The sequence below is a fragment of the Protopterus annectens genome, chromosome 16.part0 (assembly GCF_019279795.1).
Source record: "Protopterus annectens isolate FY-2018-M chromosome 16.part0, PAN1.0, whole genome shotgun sequence".
Classification (NCBI taxonomy): Eukaryota; Metazoa; Chordata; order Ceratodontiformes; family Protopteridae; genus Protopterus; species Protopterus annectens.
In genome coordinates this window covers 660,431,320-660,454,126 of record NC_056750.1, presented here as the reverse complement: position 1 = coordinate 660,454,126, position 22,807 = coordinate 660,431,320, and the positions used below count along the sequence as shown (strand labels likewise).

The window sequence follows — 22,807 nt, the reverse complement described above, 5'->3', positions numbered from 1 at the left end:
ACAGTTGATCTGCTGTGGTGACCCCTAACGGGAGCAGCCAAAAGAAGAAGATTTATATATATATATATGTATATTTGTGTGTGTGTGTGTACATTTTTATATATATATATATATATATATATATATATATATATATATATATATATATATAGATATATATATATATATATATAGATATATATATATAGATATACATATATATATATATATATATATATATATATATGGATTCCTATTACAAGAACAGTTCACTACTTGAACAGCACAGTGGAGGACATAAAAAACAAGCTGTGTCCTCCACTATGATGCAATCGTCATGGACCTTAGGGTTAGGGCACGGGTCATGGTAAGGGGATAGCCCTGTGCCCTAACCCTAAGGTCCTTGAGTACTGCATGGAAGTTCAGTACAACACCTGTTCGTTGTTATATATATATATATATATATATATATATATATATATATATATATTTGCATGTATATGTGCATGGGACTGTGTTTTTTCCTAACTTTCTGCAGGTATAGCAAAAGTGATGTGTGTTTGAAGTATAGTTTCTCACCACTATCTTTTTGTTTTATTATTTTCCTTGTTTGTGAGGCAGATTCTTTTATTATGCATGTGTATTTATTATAGCTACAGACTTGTCCCATTGTGCATGTGCAGCCCAACTTTCGTGCCGTGATGCCTCCACTGGACGTAGTTAAAGGAAAGTTTTGCTGCTCAGCGTCCCAGCTTGAAAGTGAAGAGACACCCTGGCTGCCTGGGATGCAGTGACTGTAGGCCTTTATGAGTTGTTTAAAACAGCAGAGCAGCAGTTGGGGTGACCGATACTAAAACATTCTTTAATAAAATCTGTGTTATTTTGCTCTTGTCATGACTACACACTGTAGCCTGGCACACCCTGCATAGGTTCTTTTGCTTTTTTCAATCTTGCATAGAGTTTACACCTGCTAAACGTTTTGTACTTGCACATATTGGTGCTGTACCTGTAAAGCAGTTCTCCCAATGTTCTCTCCATGTTGGGTCATTTGATCAGGCTTTATCATATATATAACCAGGGACCAAACACAAAACCAGATAAAAATGAAACAGTCCAAGTGTACACAGCAGGTCCACACCAAAATAAAATTCTTCCTTTTATTTGCCAGTAGATGTGTTTGGACTGTTTCAACTTTATCATGTGTACTTTTACAGCAGCATGACATCATCTTAGTTAAATGCCTTAGTGTATATTACATTATTTCTGACTTAGCTGGTTTAACTTCCTTCATTATTCAGTAGCGTACCCGATTTAAAAAAAAAAAAACGGAAATAAACCAACCGTTTGTGTGCATGGAGTCTGCTGCTATCCCCAGATTTCAGAATCCCCTGTATTGTGTTTTTCATAGTCATCCTTGGGACAGATCATGACTTTCACTTCTGCCCAGTGGACAAGTTTTGTTTCTCTGCATTCCCATCCCTCAGACAACTGACTTGTGCATGCCAAATTTGGCTTTTTTATTCTCCTGGTCTCCACCATGTAACAGTTCCCTAATGGAGTACTTTCCCCTTTCCTTTTCCTTCTCCTGATGCTGGGAAAATGAGCTTCAGATACTAATTTCCATGTACTTAACCTGCTGCATTGACAGCTGAATGTGTCACTGGAGTCCGGAGAAGACATGGCATATTTAGGGGAAAATCCTTGGCTTCGCCAGTGCTGTCTGGTGGATTGTGTATGTGATGTGAGAGATGTTCTTGACAGTTGAATTGTAGACATGGTCAGGTTTTTGATATTTTTTTTTCTAATTTATTTTTTATCCAGGTGATAGCCCTGCACAAGAACAGAATGGCCCTTCCGTCAAGCACAGTACTCCTAAGAAGGGACAGTCATTATGTCCTTTGTGTTATGGCTCTGGAAAGTACCTAACCCATGTAGTAACAGGCAGTCCTTTTGGACATGGTAAGATTTCCATTTCTTTTGTTTGCCTTGTTTTGCTTACCTTGTTGTCTCATTTTGTGAGTACAGAAAGCAGTAACCATACAGAGGTCCATGTTTCTACTATTCCAAACAGTGTGCTTATGGAATGCCGAGTTGCTGAGTGACAGCAAAACTTGTTTATAGTGATTATTTTGGTTGAACTCTGCCCTTCCAAAAGTATAGAAGGTGAAACATCCTTATTAATTTTACTGATGTTCATGTTTCTTGCTCTTTGGTCTTGCATAGAGATGCAGATTTCTGTGCCTTTGGGTCTAATTGTACAGTTCCAGGGCTGTAAAATCTAAAACTAGTTGAGAGATTTCTTTCAATGCTATGTGCTCCATCTGGCTTCATCCTGTGGGTTATCAGATCGGACTCTGATATGACACTGACCAGTTCCTTCAGACTTCAAACTCTCGAGGCTCTGCCTCCCTTACCCAGAACCACTCTCCCACCCCAGATCTAGTTTGCTGTCTTTATTTAATGCTTTTTGCCTCCCTTACCCTTTTTCCTAGAATTAGTTTAGTTAGGTTTGTGTGCAGTAGGAAGATAGGCAAGTAGTTCAGTATGTTTGTGTTTTTTGTAGATAGGCTTCCCACCTTTTGGTGGGCTTGTGTTTTTTTTTTTGTATTAGTGTGTTCTTCATAATTGATTAGTTGTAATGTGCTTAGTGTTAGTGTTGTTTCAATATTTTTTCACAGAAGTACTATTGTGATTTTTCATAACATTTTTTTTTATTCGTTTTAGTTTTGTTCTCTTATAGACAAAGGCTTTAAGAAGTGTGTCACCTGCAAGCACAAATTGCCATCACAGGATGCACATGATAAATCTGTTTTCTGCTTGGGTGCATTGCACATGAGTACTTGTTCTGTCTGCAAATGTTTTAGATCCAGGCAATTAACAAATGTCTGACAGAGTTGGTCCTCAAGGGGCTTCACCCTGCCATCCCTTTTTCTGCTGCTGCTTTTCCCTCAGCCATGAAGATTGGGTCTGTGAAGCACCGCCAACCCAACTCCAAATCTTCTGAAAGGGATAGAAGAGGTTTTCTTCTGCTTCTGTCCCCAGTCTTACTTTTTTGGGCTCACCAAACTTGAAGATCCCATGATGTTTGGGTCCCCCAGGTGCCCCATTGTTATCAGCTGTGATCCCTCGGAGTCCATCTTCATTATTGCTGATCACACCAGCAAGGCTCTGGCTCAGTCTTCCTAGTCTCTTTCTACTTAAAGGGGCTTCTTCATGTAGGACTTTCTGTCCTTCCACACTGTTGGAGCTGTCCTTAGAGTCTTCACCTTGCCCACCCTGCTTCTGAGCCTCTCTGGCTTGAATCTGGCAGACAGGTTCATCCTTATCTAAACTGCTCTGCTAGTCTCTTGTCAGTGGCTTCATCCATCTGGTCATTGAGGTCAGTGGACAGCATTAAAACTTCTGTCTTGGAGCAGCTGATAAGGTTTTTTGCAGACATAGATGCAATTAGGCCTTATCCCTTTGGACATGGGCATGGTTTCCAGACCTTCAGCTCCATTTGTCTGGCTTCCTCCCGGCTACATTCCCATCCACTGGGTCACTTCCAATGGCTTGGTTGTGTTTGGCTCTGGTTCATTTCTTGGTCATGTTTACTCAGACTTCTTCAGGGCCGTCAGGACCTTTGGGCCATGGTGTCACCAAAGAAGTTTCTCGGTCAGGGTCTAAAATCCCTGCTTTGGTTTAATCTCTCACTGTTGGGACTTCATCTATGGACAGCTCTACTCCAATCTTGATGTTAGGATTAGGTGTAGAGGTCCCTAAGTCTGAGAGTTGCAGCTCATGTTTTGTGGCGCTGAGACTCTGTGTTATGACCCATTTGCTTCCCCATCCAACACCAAGTGCTGCAGCTGTTTTGCCTTAGTTTCCCCTACGGGACAGTCTGTCAGGGACACTCTGGTATCTACTTGGCCCCCTGGGGCTTCTTTACACTTATCCTCAGTTTCTTTGATGGTAAAATTTCTTTAGAAGGCAGCCAGTTGCAGAGCAACTGTGATCCTCATAGCACATTTTTGGCTTCGTCAGGTGTGGTATCCCTTCCATTTACCTCTTCTGAAGTACCCCCTTGGTATTGGATCCAGTTCCGGGTTTCTTTTCTCATTCAGCAGATCTGGATCCCTCTAGTTTTCAGTCCTTCAAGTTAACCGCATTCTATCTCCATTTCCCTTGATGACCAGCAATGCCAAGCTTTCACATCTTATCTTCATCGCAGAAACAGTCTAATAGAAAAGTGTATTCCAGTAAATAGAGATCTTTCCTACTTTAGGAGGAATTTCATGGACTCGACCCTTTTTCTGCTCCCTTAGAATCCGTTTTTGAATTTTCTTGCTGAGTTGTTCTACTTTTTCTACTATTAAAGTGCATTTGGAAGCCATCATTAATTTCTATGTTGACCAGTATAATTGTTTCTCTGGCTTCCCTCAAGATTTCCAAGGGGCTCTCAAAGATACCTTTTTGCCCCATCCCCCAGTTCAGGATCCATTTCCTCCCTGGAATTTGCCTTTTGTTTTTCAGATTCTCCATTTGGGCCTTCAGATACTTCCAACTTGAAGCTCTTGTCTTGGAAGACCTTGTTATTGGCGGCTGTTACTTCGGCAAGAGGGTTTGAGTTGCAAGCTCTTGAGTCTTCTCTTTATTTGGTATTCCATAATGACAGGGTGTCTGTTTGTATGAACCCTTCTTTTCTGCCTCAGGGAGCTTCCATAAATGACCTTAACAGTTCTATTCATCTCCCTCTGTTTTTTCACAGTGTCTTCAATAAAGATTAATACCTTCTGCATTGTTTGGACCTACATACACAATTGAGATTTTATTTGGACTGTACAAAGCCTTTAGAAAACCCAGTCAATTAATCGTTTCCTTTTCAAAATCCAGGTAGGCTCACCTGTGTCTAAAGTGATGTTCTTCAAGTGGCTATCAGACTGTATCTTGTTTGCATATTCTTTGAAAAGTAAGACTCTTCCACACAAACTTAATGGTCATTCTACTAGGGCTGCTTCTACAGCTTTCTTTGCTAGACTATCTGTGGATGATGATTGTGCAGCTGCTACATGGATGGGTCATCACACTTTGACTATCCAGTTTATAATGTGATACAAAACAAGATCTATGGCTTCCTTTGGCTCCATTGTATTGAAGGATATCCTTCCTTAGTTCCTCCTATGGATTTTTCTTGTCTGGTGATTCTGTCCCACTGGTTGAAGTCAGACTGAGCAGACAATATCGGATACAAAAGTTATGTACTTACTATAACGATCGATCTGTTTTTTCTGTCCCCGCCTGGTTCAACCTCATCTTCTGTCATTGCATTTGTTAATATGACAAACTTCTCTTTCTGTGATGGCTAGACAATGGAGGTCATCTGTTCCTCATGTTTGGAGTCCTGCATCCTCTTTGGTTAGGGATACTTTGTGCATGTTGGAGGTGGTTGTCATGAGGCAAACCTGACCTGAGGAGTAGGTTGAGGAGTGAGGGGGTTGTGGTAAGGGGGTCGGTGCCTGGAGAGTTCAAAATCTGAAGGAACTGGCTGATGTCAGATCTGATAACCCACAGGTTGAACAAGACGGAGACGGACAACACAGATCTATTGTTGTGGTAAGTACATAACTTTCAGGGTTTTTTATTTTGGTTTGTTAATTGGGTTGGCCACATTGTGTTGAGGTTCTGTTTTACCCTTATTTTGATACTTCAAAGACCAAAGAAGTAAATTAATTGTTTCATGATACACTGCACTGTGCTTTCACTATTGGTTACACCAGGTGATACCATTGGAATCTTCCGTTCTTTTTTGTTTATATACCAAAACAATATATTTTGTACTACATGTTATCTGTCAGATATTCTCTTTTCAACTTAATTTTGGTATAGCTGAATCTTAGTAATGCATGGCTTTAATAATCACTTATTTTAAGTCTCCTTGGCCCAGTTGAAGTTCCATATATGAAACAAAATATGTAATTTAAATCTGCGCAGTCCCCAAATTAAAAGAACTCAGAAGTCCAGACAGCATTTTTTGGTCATTCTGAATTTCAGATTAAACATTTAAAAAGAAGTTGGAAGTACAATGGATTAAAATAAATTATTTTCTAACTGTTTTGTTTTATTAAACAAGCTTTCTTTTATTGAATGTCTTAATAAAATATCACCCATGTGCTGGAGTACAATTTTTTTTTTTTTTTGCTGCTACTCAGTCTGTTATAGGCTGGACTTCTGAGCACAAGCAATGGACAAGGGGGAATATCAGCATGTATTTGGTCTGTCTTAGATATGCAGAGTAGAGATTTTGAATTTATAGGGTCTTGTGGCAAACCTATGTTAGCAGTTGAGGCTTTTTGTGATGAACAGTTAAAAGCTCTGTTGAATTTAACCATGAGGTTGATTAAGTCATTCAAATTTAAAATCACAGTGAACTCTCCAGATAGCTATGTCTTTGTCTGAAGTTATTCCCAGATTATTGGACTAAGTTATCACTGACAATTAGCATTAATGTTAACATTACCTACTTAAAGAAGGCAGTGGATACCTCTATGCCTGAAAAAAAGTATATATTTAATTATTCATGTGGTTTCTAAAAGTGCTGTAAGCCCAGAATGTGATTAAAGCTCTACAAACCTGTGAAAAAACACAGCATGTAGAGTTACAGAACGTTTTGAACTGAATCTATAGATGAAATGTTGATCTGTACAAATTATGGCATGCATTACAAAAGATAGCATTCTGCCTCCAGCATGATTTGCCATCAACTGTGAATGAAATCTGTATGGTAACCACTTGAAATGTTGGGACCCACTAGAGTTAGTCCAAAAACATGGAGACTGAATAACGTAAAAAACAGACTTACATATACCAAGTCCAAGACTGCCATTTCTTGGAATATTCTTTGGGTTTTTTTTTTTTGTTTCCAAGGTATGGTGATCACTGACTTTGGTATATCCAAGTCTGGTGAGTGCAGGGAGGCTTGTCATCCGTAAAAAAAAGTTGTTTAAAGGAGATGAGCAATGCTTGAGATTCACTGCTCCTAGATTTTCAATTTTTTCCTGTCAGCACTTGGCATTACGAGTGCTGACAATTCAATAGGAAGCCATAGAGGCACTCTGTTTTATTAGCTTTTGCACTGCAGCCTAGATTCTTAATGTAAGAGAGTATTGATCCTGCATTTTAAATTGCCTGCTGATAGATATTACCATAGTTTCTGGGGTAAATAACACGCTTCTAGTCGTGCTTCGCATGTTGTTTGTGGTATATTCAAAATACAATAGGGCCAGAAATGGATATCTGTCTAATATTTCAGTGACTGAAACAAGATCATAATTAAATTTAGTCTCTCTGACAAATGTTGTTTAGCCTGGTTTGCCTCTCTAATAAGTTTACCAACTGGTATTTTCAGAGTGCAACACTTTACTATTGATTCTTTTTGTCACTAGGCCTTTGAATATATCCATTTTGTTAGTATGTTTTGTATTGTTTTTTGCCACCATGCTTACCAATCAGCAAGCCTTCCCTCAGTTGCATATTATTCAGTCCAAAGAGGTCCATCATCCAGAAAGCCATGATACTTTAAACTATCACCTGCGTCTTGGCAATGTAAACATTTTTATTTATGGTCTTTCCTTACCCCTGGTGGTGATGTGAGCACTTGCTTTGCCTGTCTGAACCAGCATGCATGCTCCATCACATGTGCCTACAAAAGCTACCTTCACTGACACTGACATTTGCAACCGCATCTTCCTCACACTTGCTCCCCCCATCTTGATGAGTTTCCATACTTCAGCCAAAGCTCCATCATAGAAACTGCAGCATGAGCTAAGCTATAAAAACTCTGGTCACTTGGGCTGTCTTCAGGGCTTTCTCTCTCTACATCACTGGCACCGTTTCATTTTTACTAACATCGCACTTTTGTCAGTGTGTCATCATGCCAATGACTTTAGTTGGTAACTTAATGACTATGTATTGTTTTAATGATTATGTATTTTAAACTTCTTACAAAGTTCAGAATAAAGACGTAAGGCGAGTTGGTTTTAAAGCAACCATTTCTCTTTACATCGTGTCTGTGTGACTTTGGAGTTAGTAGTTTTTAGAGATCAGGGGTAAGAAGGTGAGTGCCATATATTGGTAGGAGTACAATGGTATGCAAACACCTTTTTAAAGTGTTTCATTTTTGTGTTGTCAACAGGTTTGTGTGATTTGAGTAGCTGATCGCTCAGACATTTTCATTATCCCTTTTTGCGACCCAGTAAACGGGTCTGTTATTCATAACAATAGACTGACAGCCAGCCAAGGCAAAGATAAAAAAATATACATAACGAAAACTTCATAAATACATGCGGAGTAGTCGGTAGGCAATGAAAACATCCAAATATTCTAACCTGTTGATTTTACAGCTATAATAATAATTTGTCTCAAGGCATAGCATTCTGGATGTTTGTAGCATGTGTATTCCTGCTTCATGTGACTGTAGGACTTCAGCTAGCTTCTCAATGAATGATTCAGCCAATGAAAGCTGTAGAACATAATGATGCAGACCTGAGTTACAAGCTAGTAAACAGGTTCATATTTCAGTCCCTCAATCATTAGATCATGTGCTCTTTATATGTTGCAGTATAGTGAGTGGGTGTATCCATACGTACACACACACACACACACACCTACAGACACGCACACTTTTTTAATATCCTCCCATTGTGTCATCTATCAGCCCTCATCTTGTGGTGATAACATGCCACTCAGCTGTCATTGTGGGAAGACCCTTTACTAGGTAATTAGCATTATGTGATTTATGTACACACACAATAAATGTACTGCAGTTGTACATGCAATAAATGTGCTGCAGTGATAACTTTGCTTCCCAAGGGAATGTATTTAGAGTGAAAAAAAATATATTGGCCATATTTGAAGACTACACACACACACAGGTAAATGCTGATTTTTGCATCATTAGTACAAATGACCAGTATGCAGTGTTTTCATTCAAATGAAAGCATAGGCATAAACACTGACCTGATGTCAATGTTTGAGTGGTTAGTATATTCTGGATGTGATTTTTTGTATTTTATTTTAGTTTGATAGAAGTGTTGGATGAATATGTTATTTCAGATCCATTACGAGAAGTCTATTAGCTCTGCCAACTGCATCCTCATTGATCAAAGAGGATTGAAAATAAAACCCCGGACCCTGTGAGCAAAAACTCATTTTCCTACATGGATCCTTTTCTACTCCCCACCCAATACTTAACGTCATGGCTGTACAGCCCTGAAGAAAAAATAAACACAAGGACAAACCCAAGCAAACTGCAAGATAAAGCTCAGACAACAGCACAAAAATAAAAAGCATCAGAAACTTGAAGTACACTGGGATCTATATGTAATAGCTGAGTTTAATGGTTTAAAACTTCCAGTTGTCCACCTGTTTGCTGCATGATGACATGTATGAGAAGGTGATGTTTTTTTATTTAGTTAACCAGGTTGTCCAACTAGGTGACTTTTGCTGAGCATCACACTAGGCAAATGATTGCGAGACTCAAACCAGAGTACAAGTTGAAGCTTGTAGTTCAGGGGGTTGAGTCCCTCAAGTTGAAGCTCATTTGCAGCTCATTTATTTTATTTTATTTATTTTTTTTAAGTTTGACCGGGGAAGTCCACTGGGCCAAGAAGAGCCCGTTTTCTGTGGAGGCCCGGGGAGAAAAGCTCCACAATAATTGCAAGTTACATTTCACATGTTAAAAAAGGACATAGTTCATACAGCTAAATAAACATTTACAGATAAGCTCCATGATATTTGCAATTGGCTTGTCAGTGTTACAAAAATGAAAAGATATAATTCAATACAGAAATTTCAGCATTTACATAAAGTGAATATTTTTGTTATAAACTCAATTGTAGGTTTAACATTTCAAAATATGTAGCTACTAGCCATTAGTAGGTTAGGAAAATATTATGTATGGAGAGGGTAATAGTATATTTGAGATTGGAGAGTATAGTACAATAGATATTAGAGAGAAAATTAGTTTTTAGTAGGGGAGGGGTTGTTTTAGGTGGGATGAAGTAATAGTAGAGGTAGGTGGATGAGACAGTGCATGGTGGAATGGGGGGGGGGTTAAGTTGTAGCATGGCAAGGGCATTCCCATTTGGAAGAAAGATGAGAGACTAGCTAAGATTTTAAATTTCTATTGTTAGGTAGGTTGCATAGGTGTGTGGGGAGAGAGCTCCACTATTTAGCTAAAGGAGTGGAACAGCAGTAGATGGCCAGGAGGTCGTGCAGGTTTCTGGACCTGAGGTTTTTTGGATCTGAGTGAGTGGTTGGAAATGTAAGGTTTTAAGGAAGTAGCGAGAACTGGGCAGTTGGCAGGTTTAAAGATGAGCTTGTGGGCAATGGTGAGTTGTAGGTAACTGAGGTAGTTGGGTAGTTCAAGCCAGTTGAGGGTGAGGAAGGAGTGGCAGTGGTGGGATGAGTTTTTTGAAATGGTTGCAGATTTGGAGCTCTTGTGATAGCAGGATTCATGTTTGGACTGAAGGCCTAAATTGAGATTGGTGAGAAGAGAGGCACCATACATAAGTGTGGGAAGTAGGAAGGTGGATGCAAGAGTTTGACGGGTAGAGGGGCTTAGGAAACGGTTGTGCCTGTAGAGGAGACATAACCTTTGGTCGATTTTCTTGATTGTGGAGTGGATGTGGGTGTCATATTTTAGTTCTTCATCAGTAATGATGCCAAGAAGCTTGGTGTTGGGAACAATTTCAAGGAGGGTGTTGTTTTGGCTCTGTATGGTGAATGTGGATTTGTCAATGGAGTTGTTGGTAGGGGAAAACACATTAGTTTGGTTTTATTTGCATTTAGTGCCAGATGGTTAGACTGCATCCAGGTTTCTGTTTTGGAGAAGGCTAGTTGGCTTTTTGCTAGGAGCTCGGAGGGAGAAAAGGCTGAGCAGATGATTGTTGAGTCATCTGCATGTTGGATGATAGATCAGTCTGGGATAGATTGTTGAAAGTTGTTAATGAACAGGTTGAAGTGAAGAGGGCCAAGAACAGAACCTTGTGGGACACCTGTGGGTGTGGAAAGGAAGGGGGAGGTTGATGTTTTCCATTGGACAGCTTGTTGGCAGTTGGGCAAGTAGCTGGAAAATTAGGCGATAGTGGTGGGGGAGAGGTTTAGGGTGGAGAGTTGGGATATAAGTAGGGTGTGTGAGATGGTGCCAAAGGCCTTTGACAGATCTAGGAATAGTGTTGATACGAACTTGCCCGAGTCGCTTTTGAGGTTTATAGTTTCAAGAAGGCCAGTCATGGTGCTGTGGCCAGGACGGAAGCTGTGTTGGGTAGGGGAGAGGAGATTGTTTAGTGTTTGGTGTGCCATGAGTTGTGCTTGTTTTGTCTTCGCTATTATTTTAGAAAGAGGGGGAAGGATGGCAATAGGCCTGAAGTTGGTGGTATCAGTATTTTTGCCACCTTTTTAGAGGGGGGTGATGTAAATATGGCACCAGATAGAAGGGACGTATGATTCTTGTATGGATCTATTTATAAGAATAGAGATGGGATAGACATTGCTGTCTGCAGATTGTTTGAGGAAGGTAGGTGGAAGGTTGTCAGGTGCATTGTAACAGGGTTTGAGTTTGAGGAAAAGTCTTTTTATAGTGCTTGTGGGGATGGGCTTGAGGCAGAAGGATGTGGAGGAAGGTTGATGATTGGGGTGGTGGTTGGGGCAGGAGGGGGTGGTGGTGGAGGAGTTGTTAGGATCCAGTCAATGATGATACCAGAGGTACCATTTTTATTTGGTCTGGTTGGAGAGTGTATTAATTGGGAGAGGTACAGGTTGATTGTGTGGGACTCATAGAATTAAATCTTGTGTGCTAAGCTGATAGATACTGAGAATATACTTGTCAAGTTGAATAAATATTTTAAATACGTATTATTTTTCAAAATTAACAGTCCTTTCTAAAACTTCACTTTTGGATCTGTGGCATTTCATAGAATTCACATTTGCTTGAAGTGTAAAAAAATTAACACAAATGTGTTAAAACCCATTCCCCACCCCACCTTCCACTCCTTTAACTCTTCTTTACTTTCCTCCTTCCTCTTTGCCCTACTTTACCCTACCATCCTTTTTTCTCTCCCCTACTTTAAAGACACAGCTGCCTGATTTATTAAGTCCTAACCACAAATATTAAGCTCCCCAATTTCTCTCTTCTAATTAGCTGCTAGTCTTATTAATGTACATTAGCTAACCTTTACTTTCTTTTAATCTCTTTTTACAAAGGTCTACCTAAAAAAATCATTGTAAGTGTCCTTTTTAGCTATAATAGCTTTCTTTATAATGAATACAATCAGCCTACCAAAAATTATTAGATAAGCTAACTGAACTGACCTGTTATCTCTATATTTCTTGTTAGCAAAATTACTGCTGTAAATGAAAATCAACAGCCTATATGTCAATAGAGCTACATTGCAACTTTATAAGCTATACACCTGCATGTAAATGCAATGACCACTGTACTTGTATTTTGTCAAATGTTTTTACATTATATTTTGTCAAATGTTTTTACTTTGTGGAGCTTTTCTGTCTGGGGACCCACTGAAATTGGGTTCCTGACCCAGTCAGACTTTCCCATTCAACAAATGTCAAATAAGTAAAATATTTTGTCACTAGTTACAAATCACTTGAGCAAAGTGTGCTCACTGGCCATTGCTATAAAAAAAGACACTTGTTCCAATGTAGTTTACCCTATTAAAATGAGTAAAGATTCCACCCAGATTCAACATCTTGTTCAGCTAGCAGTTTTTATCAAGGGTTAAAAGCATTTACCATTCTCTCTTTTACATCTGACATGAGCCAGATCAGTGACCGAATATAATGGACTTGCATGCATTTTGAAAATAGTAACTCTGATGTCCCATCCTTTTCATTCTTCCTCAGTGTATGGGTTTGGATCCGACCTGATCACATATGCCAAACTTCAGATCCAGCTCTCTAACTCCTCCCTCTACCCATAATGCCCAATTCTATTCCCATTGCTGCCATCTCATTTCTCACCATCATGAACTGACACAGGTTTCATTCTGAAGTGTTGGATTTTTTTTTGAGAATTTAAAACATTATTTATGATTTACCCTTAACTTTATATTAGTTTATCAGTCCTCTCTCTCCTAGTTCTTGTTACACATAGGACTTTCCACATCTTATTTCATGCTATTTTGTCTAAATAGTAACTCTTTGTTACCACTGTTGTTAGATCTGCTTGCCCATTTCACTACAGGGTATTTCTTAAGATTATCATTGTTTGTAGTTAAATCCCTCTTTCTTTCTCTTTAACCGTCTACTAACCAAAAAAAAAATCGTCAAGTTTATTCTTGTGGTCTTCCTTGTGAACATGTCAGATAAACCAACAGGCTTTAAGAAGTGCACTTGTTGGGGGCATAAAATCCCAAATTCAGATGCCCACATGGAGTGCATGTACTGTCTTTGGGCTGGGCACTTGGACACTGCTTGTAAAATCTGTTCCACTTTTTTTTTTTTTTTTTTTTGACTTTTAATCACAAACAGACATTTCTCTACAATTGTTAGATCTGTTCCACTTTTAATTCATGAGCTTTAGCAGATAGATGCAACAAGCTTTATTGTAAGGGGCCTTCTCCCTACTACATCTTCTTCAGGGTGAAACCCCCTCCAAATCTAACAAGTCTGCTTCTGTGGAACAAGGGAAATGCTCCCCTTCAAAGTCCCCCAGGTCTCTGCTGGAGCTTCCTTTAAAAACTAGAAAAATGTCGGATCCAAAGACTCGAAAATCAGATCCAAGCCCATCCTTGGATCTGAAGCAAGGCACTTCATATAAGAGTACTACTCCAGAATTTGTTAAGGCAATTTCCCCCACCCTGCCTTCTAAATTGCTTCAGACTCCAAAGAAGCATTGAAGGCCCCCATCCACCACTTCTTCTAGGTCCACCAGAAGCTTAGCAGAAGCGGATGTGGATAGGATGAGGCGACAATTTCTCAGAGCTCCAATCCAGATAAGGGGCTTACCAGCTCCATCTCCTATCAGATCCGTGAGTATGCCAACCATGTCAAAAACTATTTTCTCTCTTTCTCCAATCTTTCCAGTGGTTTCAGAGACCCAGAATCTGAAATCCATGAGTGTCTGGTGTCAGATCCAAGGAAAGCTTCTTCCTCCACTGTAACTATGTCCTTGAATAGTTCTGCTCAGATAACCTTGGATTAGAGTGGGTCTCGGAGCCAAAATGTCAGTGTTCGATCCGAGAGGATAGGTTCGGCGCTGATTTTTCTCAGTTCCCATCCTTCCCCTTGGAGCTTCACCCCTGGGCAATTCAGATCCAGTTCCACTCCTGAGGCACAGATCCAAGGGAGGTCTAGACTTAATTTCATTGGGAATTTCGGTTCCAAGAAGACAGGTTGAAGCCAGTCTGGGTCATTTGATTTTCTAGGTGGTGGAAAGGACTTTTCCTCTCCAAAGAAAACCGTTGTCTCCTGTTTCTCCCTAGTCCATAGGGACAGCAAGTTCCAGTAAATGTCCAAACGATTCCATCAGAGGAACTTCCCCTCTATTCTGGCAACTCGCCTAAACACCCCATGGAGGAAGCACATCAGAAGAGAACATGCAAAAGGAGATGCATTGAATCCCCAATGGAGTCTGTCATGGAGGATACTGATTTTGATTGAGAGGGGTTCTCCAGATCACCACCAGATGACATCTTATGGAGGTATTTTAGAAATCCTAAAACAGAAAGGTGGCTGGTCTTCCCAGAACCTCTCCCCAGAAGAATTGTTATTTTTGGAGGCTTTTGCTTCTATCTCATCTGTGTCTTGGGTTACCCCCCAGCAGACAAACTTATTGATTTCGTTTCCCTTCAAGCTTGGAAGGAGCTGGATACCATTGAACCCATTCCCAAAAGACCTGACAGATTTTAAGCCCTGCTGACAGAACCACACTGGACCAAAGGAGTCCCAGTTGATGCTATGGTGGTGGTGGCAGCCACCAAGAGAGATAGTGGAGCAGAGCTCTGCTGTCCATCTGCCAAACAGGGAGTCCAGAGGATTGAACAGATTTGGAAGGCTAATCTTTCTCTCTGCAACCTTTGCCCTGAGGCACTAAATTACCTGGCACACTTTACTAGGCTTCAGACAGATTTGACCAAAGAGCTTTCAGATACCCTTGGAGTCCATGTCTGTTGAGGACTTAAAAAGAACATCCTCGCAACTGACCACTGGGGTTATCCATATCAAATGCATTGATGAGACTGAGCTCTCACACAGCTAAAAGAATCTCACAAGCAGTTCAGGCATTACTATAAGGAGACCTGCCTGGGTGCAACCTTGCGACATCTTTTAGCAATCCCACATTCAATGGCACTTTCTTATTTGGGCCATCAGCAAAAGACACTTACCACAGCAAACAAGATGGAAAGATTCTGTCTGCTATGGGAATCAAGTTTTTTCACCTCAACAACTCCTTTCCAGGAATCAGAGAGGCAGTAGGAAAATGTGGTTTTGAAAATCTCAGGGACCTTTCCAAGACCTGCATGGTGACAATTCCTCTACAGGCATAGGAGAAAATTTAAATGGTAGACATCACCCTAGAGGCAGAGGAGGTCCGCAGAACCAGGGCTTGAGATATTCTTTTTCAGACAGGCCCTTTCAGTACTCCTGAAGTGCTACCTGACTGCCCTACTCTTGGGGCATTTGGGGGGGGGGGGTTGATTATCTTTGCACTGACACCTGGGAAAGTGTAACACAAGACACACGGGTACTAAGAATAATATCCAGGGATTATTACATACTATTTTTTTTTCTTCATCTTGCAAAGGGAAGAAACTTACTGATGTTCCACCCAGTCAAAGGAAGGCAGCACAAGAAATCCCAAAGCTGCTAGACAAAACGAGTCATCCAAAAGGTCCCACCAGACCAAATAGAATTTGGAACTTATTCATGCTTCTTTTAGTGCCAAAGAAAACAGGGGATCTTAGACCCATTTTGGATCGAAGTAGTTTGATCAGTATATGAAGAAAGCAAAGTTCTGAATGGTCTCGGTCCAGTCCATCCTACTCTTTCTTCACAAGGATGATTGGATGTGCTCTATAGATCTTCAAGATGCATACTATCCTATCAAAATAGACAGGTGATCCAGAAGACATTTAGGCTTTTGGCTGGGAGCCATTCATTAGCAATTCAGAGCTCTGCCCTTTGGACTCACCACAGCCCCCACAGTGTTTACGAAATGCATGGCAGTAGTGGCAGCTCATTTCAGACTGAAGGAATTCCAAGTGTTTCCATATCCTGATTTTTATTTATTTATTTGCAGTTTGTTTTCCAGGATAGTCCATTGGGCTACAAGGAGCCCGGGGAGAAAAGCTCCAGAGAAATACAAATACATAGTACAGAAAGAGCACAAAACCATAATATACATTTCAATTAAATGTTAAATACATATTTTGTATAGTACAATCCCATATTGCACAATTCAAATAGATGTTACATAATTCAGAAATAAAAAAAGATTTTCATTATGAAAATTACATCAGGTTAATTCAGTAAGTAGTAGTTTTTTTTTTTTTTAGGGAATTACAATGAGGACATTTTTTAGTCTGGATTTGCAAATCACTGCGTATAACAATATACCATGCTTAGTCAAACCTAACACCAGTCCAGAGCCTGTAATTCATCAGTTCAGTTTTAGATACGACAACACAAATAGCATCTCTACCTCCTCGTTGCATTTCCGCTATCAAAAGCCAGGTTCATCTTCTCCTTGCCCATCCATCTTCGGCAAGGGCAGTACTTCAAGTACTAGGTTCCATGGCAGCAGCCATAGTACTTCTTCCTTTATGCAAATTCTCCAATGGACGCTAGCTGTACAGTGGTCCATTCTGTATCTACCCCTATCTTTTCTAGTCAAGCTCACCTCAGTTTGAAAGCAACACATCCACTGGTGGACACAATTGGATGATCTTCATCTAGGCAGACTTTTTGTTCTACCATCCCCAATGGCTACAGTGATCACAGATGCTTTTGAACTGGGGAGGGGGACATTTCTTGGCATGAATTTTCCAAGGCATGTGCTCACCCAAGAGACCAACTTGCATATCAATGTTCTAGACATGAGCAGTCCTTTTAGCATTGCAGGCATTTTAAGATGCTCTCCCCTTAGCAACTATTGCAGTTCAGACTGACAACATGTCTGCAGACTGGTACATCAAGAAATAAGGAGGAACTCTATTTTATCCCCCTTTGCAGAGAGGCCATGAGAGGATAGAAATGGGCAATCTCCTCAGACCAGTTTCTAGTTGTGACATATTCTGGGGAAAATCAAAGTAGTAGCAGGCAAACTAAGCAGGTCCATTTTGATGCCTCACGAGTGGTCTATGGGGGAGATGATCTTCCAGCTTTGGGGCCAACCTTGCTGTGAAATTGCATTGAAAATACAACTTTTCAAGAAGAAAAAAATGATTTACCCTATTTACAGTAAGTGCTACACATGGAAAGAAGCTTGCATGATCTTAGTGTTGCAGACATAAGTATGTAGCAAACTTAGTAACCAAGTTTACAAAAAGAAAAAGTTGGCCAGGTGTTATAAATTCAGTCTTTCAAAAAATGTACTAGAAGTTTCCAATATTTCTGGTAGTATAAGCGTTTATTCACATTTTTAGTTCTAAGTTTATGTGCTGATGTATATTTAACAGCCATTTTTCTGAAACTTGATAGTTTCTTATTATTCTCTGCATTGTGGCCACTGACCAGGGTCCATAAATGGTGTATTTGATGCAAAGCCAGGATAAATGCACAGTGATAACCTGTCTGCCCCTTTGGGGTAGAGGGGAAGAGAATAAGTTGTATGTAATACTAGAAAGCTCATTAGTGGAGTTAGGGTACCACCTTTTTACCAATTCATGACCAGATATGAAGGTTATTAGATGGAGATCATCAGTGGACATGATATTCTCACAAAACAAAGCAGAGAGAGAGAGAAATGGTGATCGCCTATGTGATAGGCAGAGGCTGCACACTGATATAGCTGCCAGATACGTGTCTGAGGAGTTGAGTTTGTAACATAAGGGCAGCTGGTGGTCCAGGCTCAGGGTAAGTGAGGGTAAGGTAGCATATCAGGGACTAAGAGCATCATGCACTGTAGTAGACAAGGACCCTCACTGAGGAAGGGAATGTAGGGGGATAATGGAGTCATTTTACCAAGATTAAGCCAGGGCATCTTGTAGGAGGATCAAGGTATAGGGTCATGTAATACCAGCTGCCTCTACTATGTACTGTGCAACATTCTTCATTAAGTTGTTGTCTTTTGGCTTTTCCCAGTCAGGGGTCGCCACAGCAGAACTCCAGTCCGCTAATGATTGGCAGTAGATTTTTACGTGCCAGGTTGCCAGCCCTGACGCACAACCTTCAACGAAGGTATGCCCATTCACGTATGTCTCCACGCAGGAGACGCTGTAGCTGAGAATCGAACTGGACAGTCTTACTGTGAGGCGACAACGCTACCGCAGCACCACCATAAAGTGATGCATAAATGCATTTTTATTTTATTTCAAAAAGTCTAATGTAATGTGGTTACTGTTTAAAAAAAATTGAATTGTGGTCATTTTAATTAACAAAAAATGTATTTCCTTTTCATTGCTTGCAGGTTCTGGCCAGAAAACCAGCGATACCACAACAAGAAGTTCTGGTCCAAATCATAAATCCCGGAATCATGAAACAGTGTATGTCGCAGTGCCGCCTCCTCCTCCACATCCTGCACCTGCAATCAGCTGCATCAATCCAGTGCAATATGTGCCTTACGCTCCACCTGTCATGTAAGGATTACAAGATGAGGAAAATGTTAACGGGGGATGGATTTTCAGTACCTGTGCTGATTCGAGCCTCCCATCAGCATTTCTTAGCTGTAGCTCTGTGAATGTTGTGTAAAACATTGTGCTTTGACATTTAATGTCAGAATAAGAAAGGAAAAATGGTCAGAGAGACAGGAACATTGCTGTTCGTTTTACAGCTGTGTTATATGATTGTCACAAAAAGACACTGATGAACGACCAGTTATTAGTGGATACGTGGCCAGCTGTCATGTGCTAGTAGTTGGTAGCTGAAGTTGCTTGATTATTTTGCTCTTTTAGACTGATGAAAGATCGACTGCTGTGGTCTGATGGCAGTTTCCATGGCAGTGTTTATAGGACCACTAGACTTTGATATTTGGTTAGCTGTATGATTTAAGTGTGGACATGTCAAGTATAATTACTGTTTCTCAGACATGATGGCATGGGGTATACCGGATTATTTTTATATTATATTTTTAAAGACTTCTGCCTTGTCCCTCTCAAGTGATTTGCTGCAGTGAAGAAAAAAGTGTATGCAACAAAACTCTTGTGATTTTTGCCATTTGATGTAGGTAGACCAATACCATGGTGTATCAAATGGATCAGTAACAAGCATCAGTGTAAAATAGGGCAAAAAGATTCTGTCCAGCCAGCATACTTGAACGGAACGAGTCGCGTATCCTATAGTAAAACACAAGGAATAGGATTCATGTAATGATTTCATTATGAGAAATAGAGCAGATTACTTATGTTGTATCTCTGTCACTGAGAGGTTACACATGTGCACTGCTTGAATCATGATGGTAATTTAGACATCTGCCCAGATGATCACTCAAAATGTTGAGTGCTAATAGTGAAGAATCTGTGTACTGGAAGCCTGAATGGAATGAATAGCCTTCTCCTTCCACAATCTGGCCCAGCCCAATACTGCACAGATTATTAGAACACATGCCAAGGGTGTTTTCTCCAGAAATGTTATACCAGCCTCTTTCTGATTGCAAAACTTTGCATCAGAACTCCAGAAACAGTAACAAATAGGGTCTGTAGTCCTGGCCTATGCATCAATATTTGTTGCTGAAACATGTAAGACCATGAGCATAGAAGTATCTTATGTCTTCTAGAACTTTCCATGGAGTGAATGTTGAGAAAAAAAAATGAGAATGTGGGTGTCAGCTTATATGCAGAAAAATGCTGACTGAATGGAGAACTATGAGTGGCTCCATTAATTAAAAAAAGTAAACAAAAATATGATTACAGACATTGAATATGAAGAAAGCCAGCCTATTACAAATCTGTTTATGGGGTATTTTTGTTCAGAAGCTAGCATGTTACAAATCTGTTTATGGAACATTTTTGTTTGTGACATCAATCACAGTAAAAGGTACTTAGAAATTACTAAAACCCATCTTGTTTCTGTGATGCCACCTTTTTTAGTATACTAGATGATACCACAAGAATAAACATCCCCTCCTCCTACTCCCTGGTGACCCTCAGCAAGTGTGCCACATCTCTGATTTTGCATTTCTGAGATATATAGCAAGATGTGGTATTACATGCAAATGCCATTTTAGTTGGCAGTAACACACTGGTTAGTTTTTTGGAAATGCTTGAATAGTACAATTAAGAATTAATTGCCGTGGAAGAAATAAAAGTAAAATTAGATGAAAGAATGCTAAGAAAAACTAAGATCTACAACCGGACCACCTGTGTCATTTTCGCTTCTGAACATCCCTCCCACTTGTACATACTACTCACCCTTTTGACCATCCCACCATTTATTCCACGCGCACTTCTGTAATCCTTTTCCAGTCCTCTTCCTTGTGTCTGGTATCATTTGCATGCATCTTTAAGGCTGATGAGGTTAAGAGTCATTTGCCTGATGTAGAGCACCACTTCCAGAGATTTCATTTGAAATATAGACCTCAGTGTATTTAAACCACAGCTACTGTATCTGCATTATTTATTAAGCCACCTGATAATAACAGAGTCTCTGCTTTTATCACCTTACTGTTCTCCCTTTATTGTTCTAGCTTATCTGTCTTTAAACTTTGTAGTTTCACCTTGTATCCTGTTATGTTTGCATTTTGTCATCTGATTGCGTTCTTTCTGTAGGCCATAGCTGAGTAAAAGATGACAGTCTACCTGTCTGCTCAGAATAAGCTAAATAAAACTGCACTCTTTATTACTGTTAGTTAGTATAACTAAAGAGTTTGTTTACTTTGAATATATTAAGATGTCTCTCTTTTTTTTTTTTTTTTTCAATTTTTTAGTTACTACTCTTCACCAGACATCACCTCAGTGCCTTCTCCTGCAGAATCCAGGTTTTATTACTCAGCTGGGTACAAAGTGGTAGAGCTTCAGCCCCAAATAACCAGTAAGCTCTCCAGGAAACATTACCACCACCGTTCCTTGTCCTTGGAAAATATTGACCGCCTCAACTCCTCCTTGAGCCGTGCTATTGAAGCAGCAAAAAGCATGAAGCTAACTACAAAGAAAATGGCAAGGTCACTCACAGCAGACCTCAAGACAGCAGAGATCATCAGGGATTCTTGTACATCATGAAAAATGAGCATAATTTCTAACGGGCAATATGTCTTTCTCTGTTTAAAAGCAGATAATTATTTATTATGGAAAAGGTGCCTGAAAGTATTTGTGAAAACACTTGAATGTTCAAGAAAGTGTCCATCAGAATTTGCTCTGGTCCCTTTAAAAGAACAACAAACTCGACTAAGAAGGCAGCTATGATGAGGGTAAAAGGTTCAATTTTTGCCCTCAACTTTGATTAGAAATGGATCCTTGTGTGTCCTGAGAGGAATGTATGAGTAATATCTTCACACTTTGAAGTTACAGAACCAAAACATTTTGTTAGTATGGATGCTTTCCTAGTATTGAGCTACCACATTTGTTTATTTCTTGTCTGAGCTATCACAGCATGATTTAAGACCGTACAACATCGGATTGTAATTACTGGGAGTATGCAAGGACTCACCGCTCCCATACAAGACCCACAAACCATTGTCTACTATATTTCTCAGGGAGTGATGGCCCATAATATGGATTTTCTTTTTTTCTGTGTACAAGTAATTAATTTTATAGACTGGGGAATGGGAGTTAGAATGGTTTTAAAGTACAGATGCACTTTGCACATCTCTTCAAAGAATATTATGTTTTATTTTAAGACGAATGGTACTATAATTATATTGTGTGTTCCACTGAGATGGCACTGATAGTACCACAGATGTTTACTGTATCTCATTCCTAGCCTCCTTTGTGTCTGAAGGAGCTTAGAGGTACAACCACACTTTGTAGCATTCCCTTGAAGTGGTTGCGCTATTTGCTTTGCAGACCTCCTTCTGAACTTGTACTACAAATGCTTTTTAATTTATTTTTATAGACAGTCTGTGTTAGAAACGGACTTGGATCAGAATAGCACATGAAACTCAAAATTCAGATATGAGCTTTCTGAAAATGTCAGCTCCCTCACTTTTAAATTTATTTTTATTTGCACTTAATTGACTAGTTAAAGCTGATCAAGTGTTGCCATGCACAAAAGGGCTAGGATGTCCTGTGAAAATGCATTCCATTCACTGTAGTTGAGATGCCCTACAATGTATGTAAACAAGCTTGGTTAACATTTTTGTTCTGTTAAATGGCAGCTACTGCGAATTGTTTAAAATATTGTCAGAAAGTGGTTTTGCATGATTGGTTATCCCATGAATAACAATTATTGCACAAATGGACGTAGAAAGACTCAACTATGCTTTTGTGTCATGTTGTTCATTCACTTCATAACACTTGTGGGACATCACCTTACTATTATGAATAGCGATTTCATAGCCAGCATACTGGCATAGGGAACATGAACTATAAAGCTGGGTCTCTGTTCAGGCAATTAGTTGTCTTCTCTTTGTAATTGCCCTCTACACCTCTGTACTTTTGCCTTTATACCTGTGTGGGACCTTTGAGATTTTTTGCACTCACCTTGGGGGCTAGATTATAGGTTCACTAATTAAAGGCCATTG

General features: G+C 39.8%; 1 protein-coding gene across 1 annotated transcript in view; it reads left to right on the top strand.

Moving 5' to 3' along the window:
- AKNA (AT-hook transcription factor) overlaps positions 1-22,525 on the top strand; it is an 865,316-nt gene extending 842,791 nt beyond the window's left edge. The window contains exons 19-21 of the mRNA XM_044058163.1: positions 1,801-1,938; positions 18,602-18,770; positions 21,056-22,525. Coding sequence (XP_043914098.1) covers positions 1,801-1,938; positions 18,602-18,770; positions 21,056-21,347 — 599 coding nt within the window. The 3' untranslated portion in view covers positions 21,348-22,525. The remainder of the gene's footprint in view (positions 1-1,800; positions 1,939-18,601; positions 18,771-21,055) is intronic.
- The last annotated feature ends 282 nt before the right edge of the window (positions 22,526-22,807 follow it).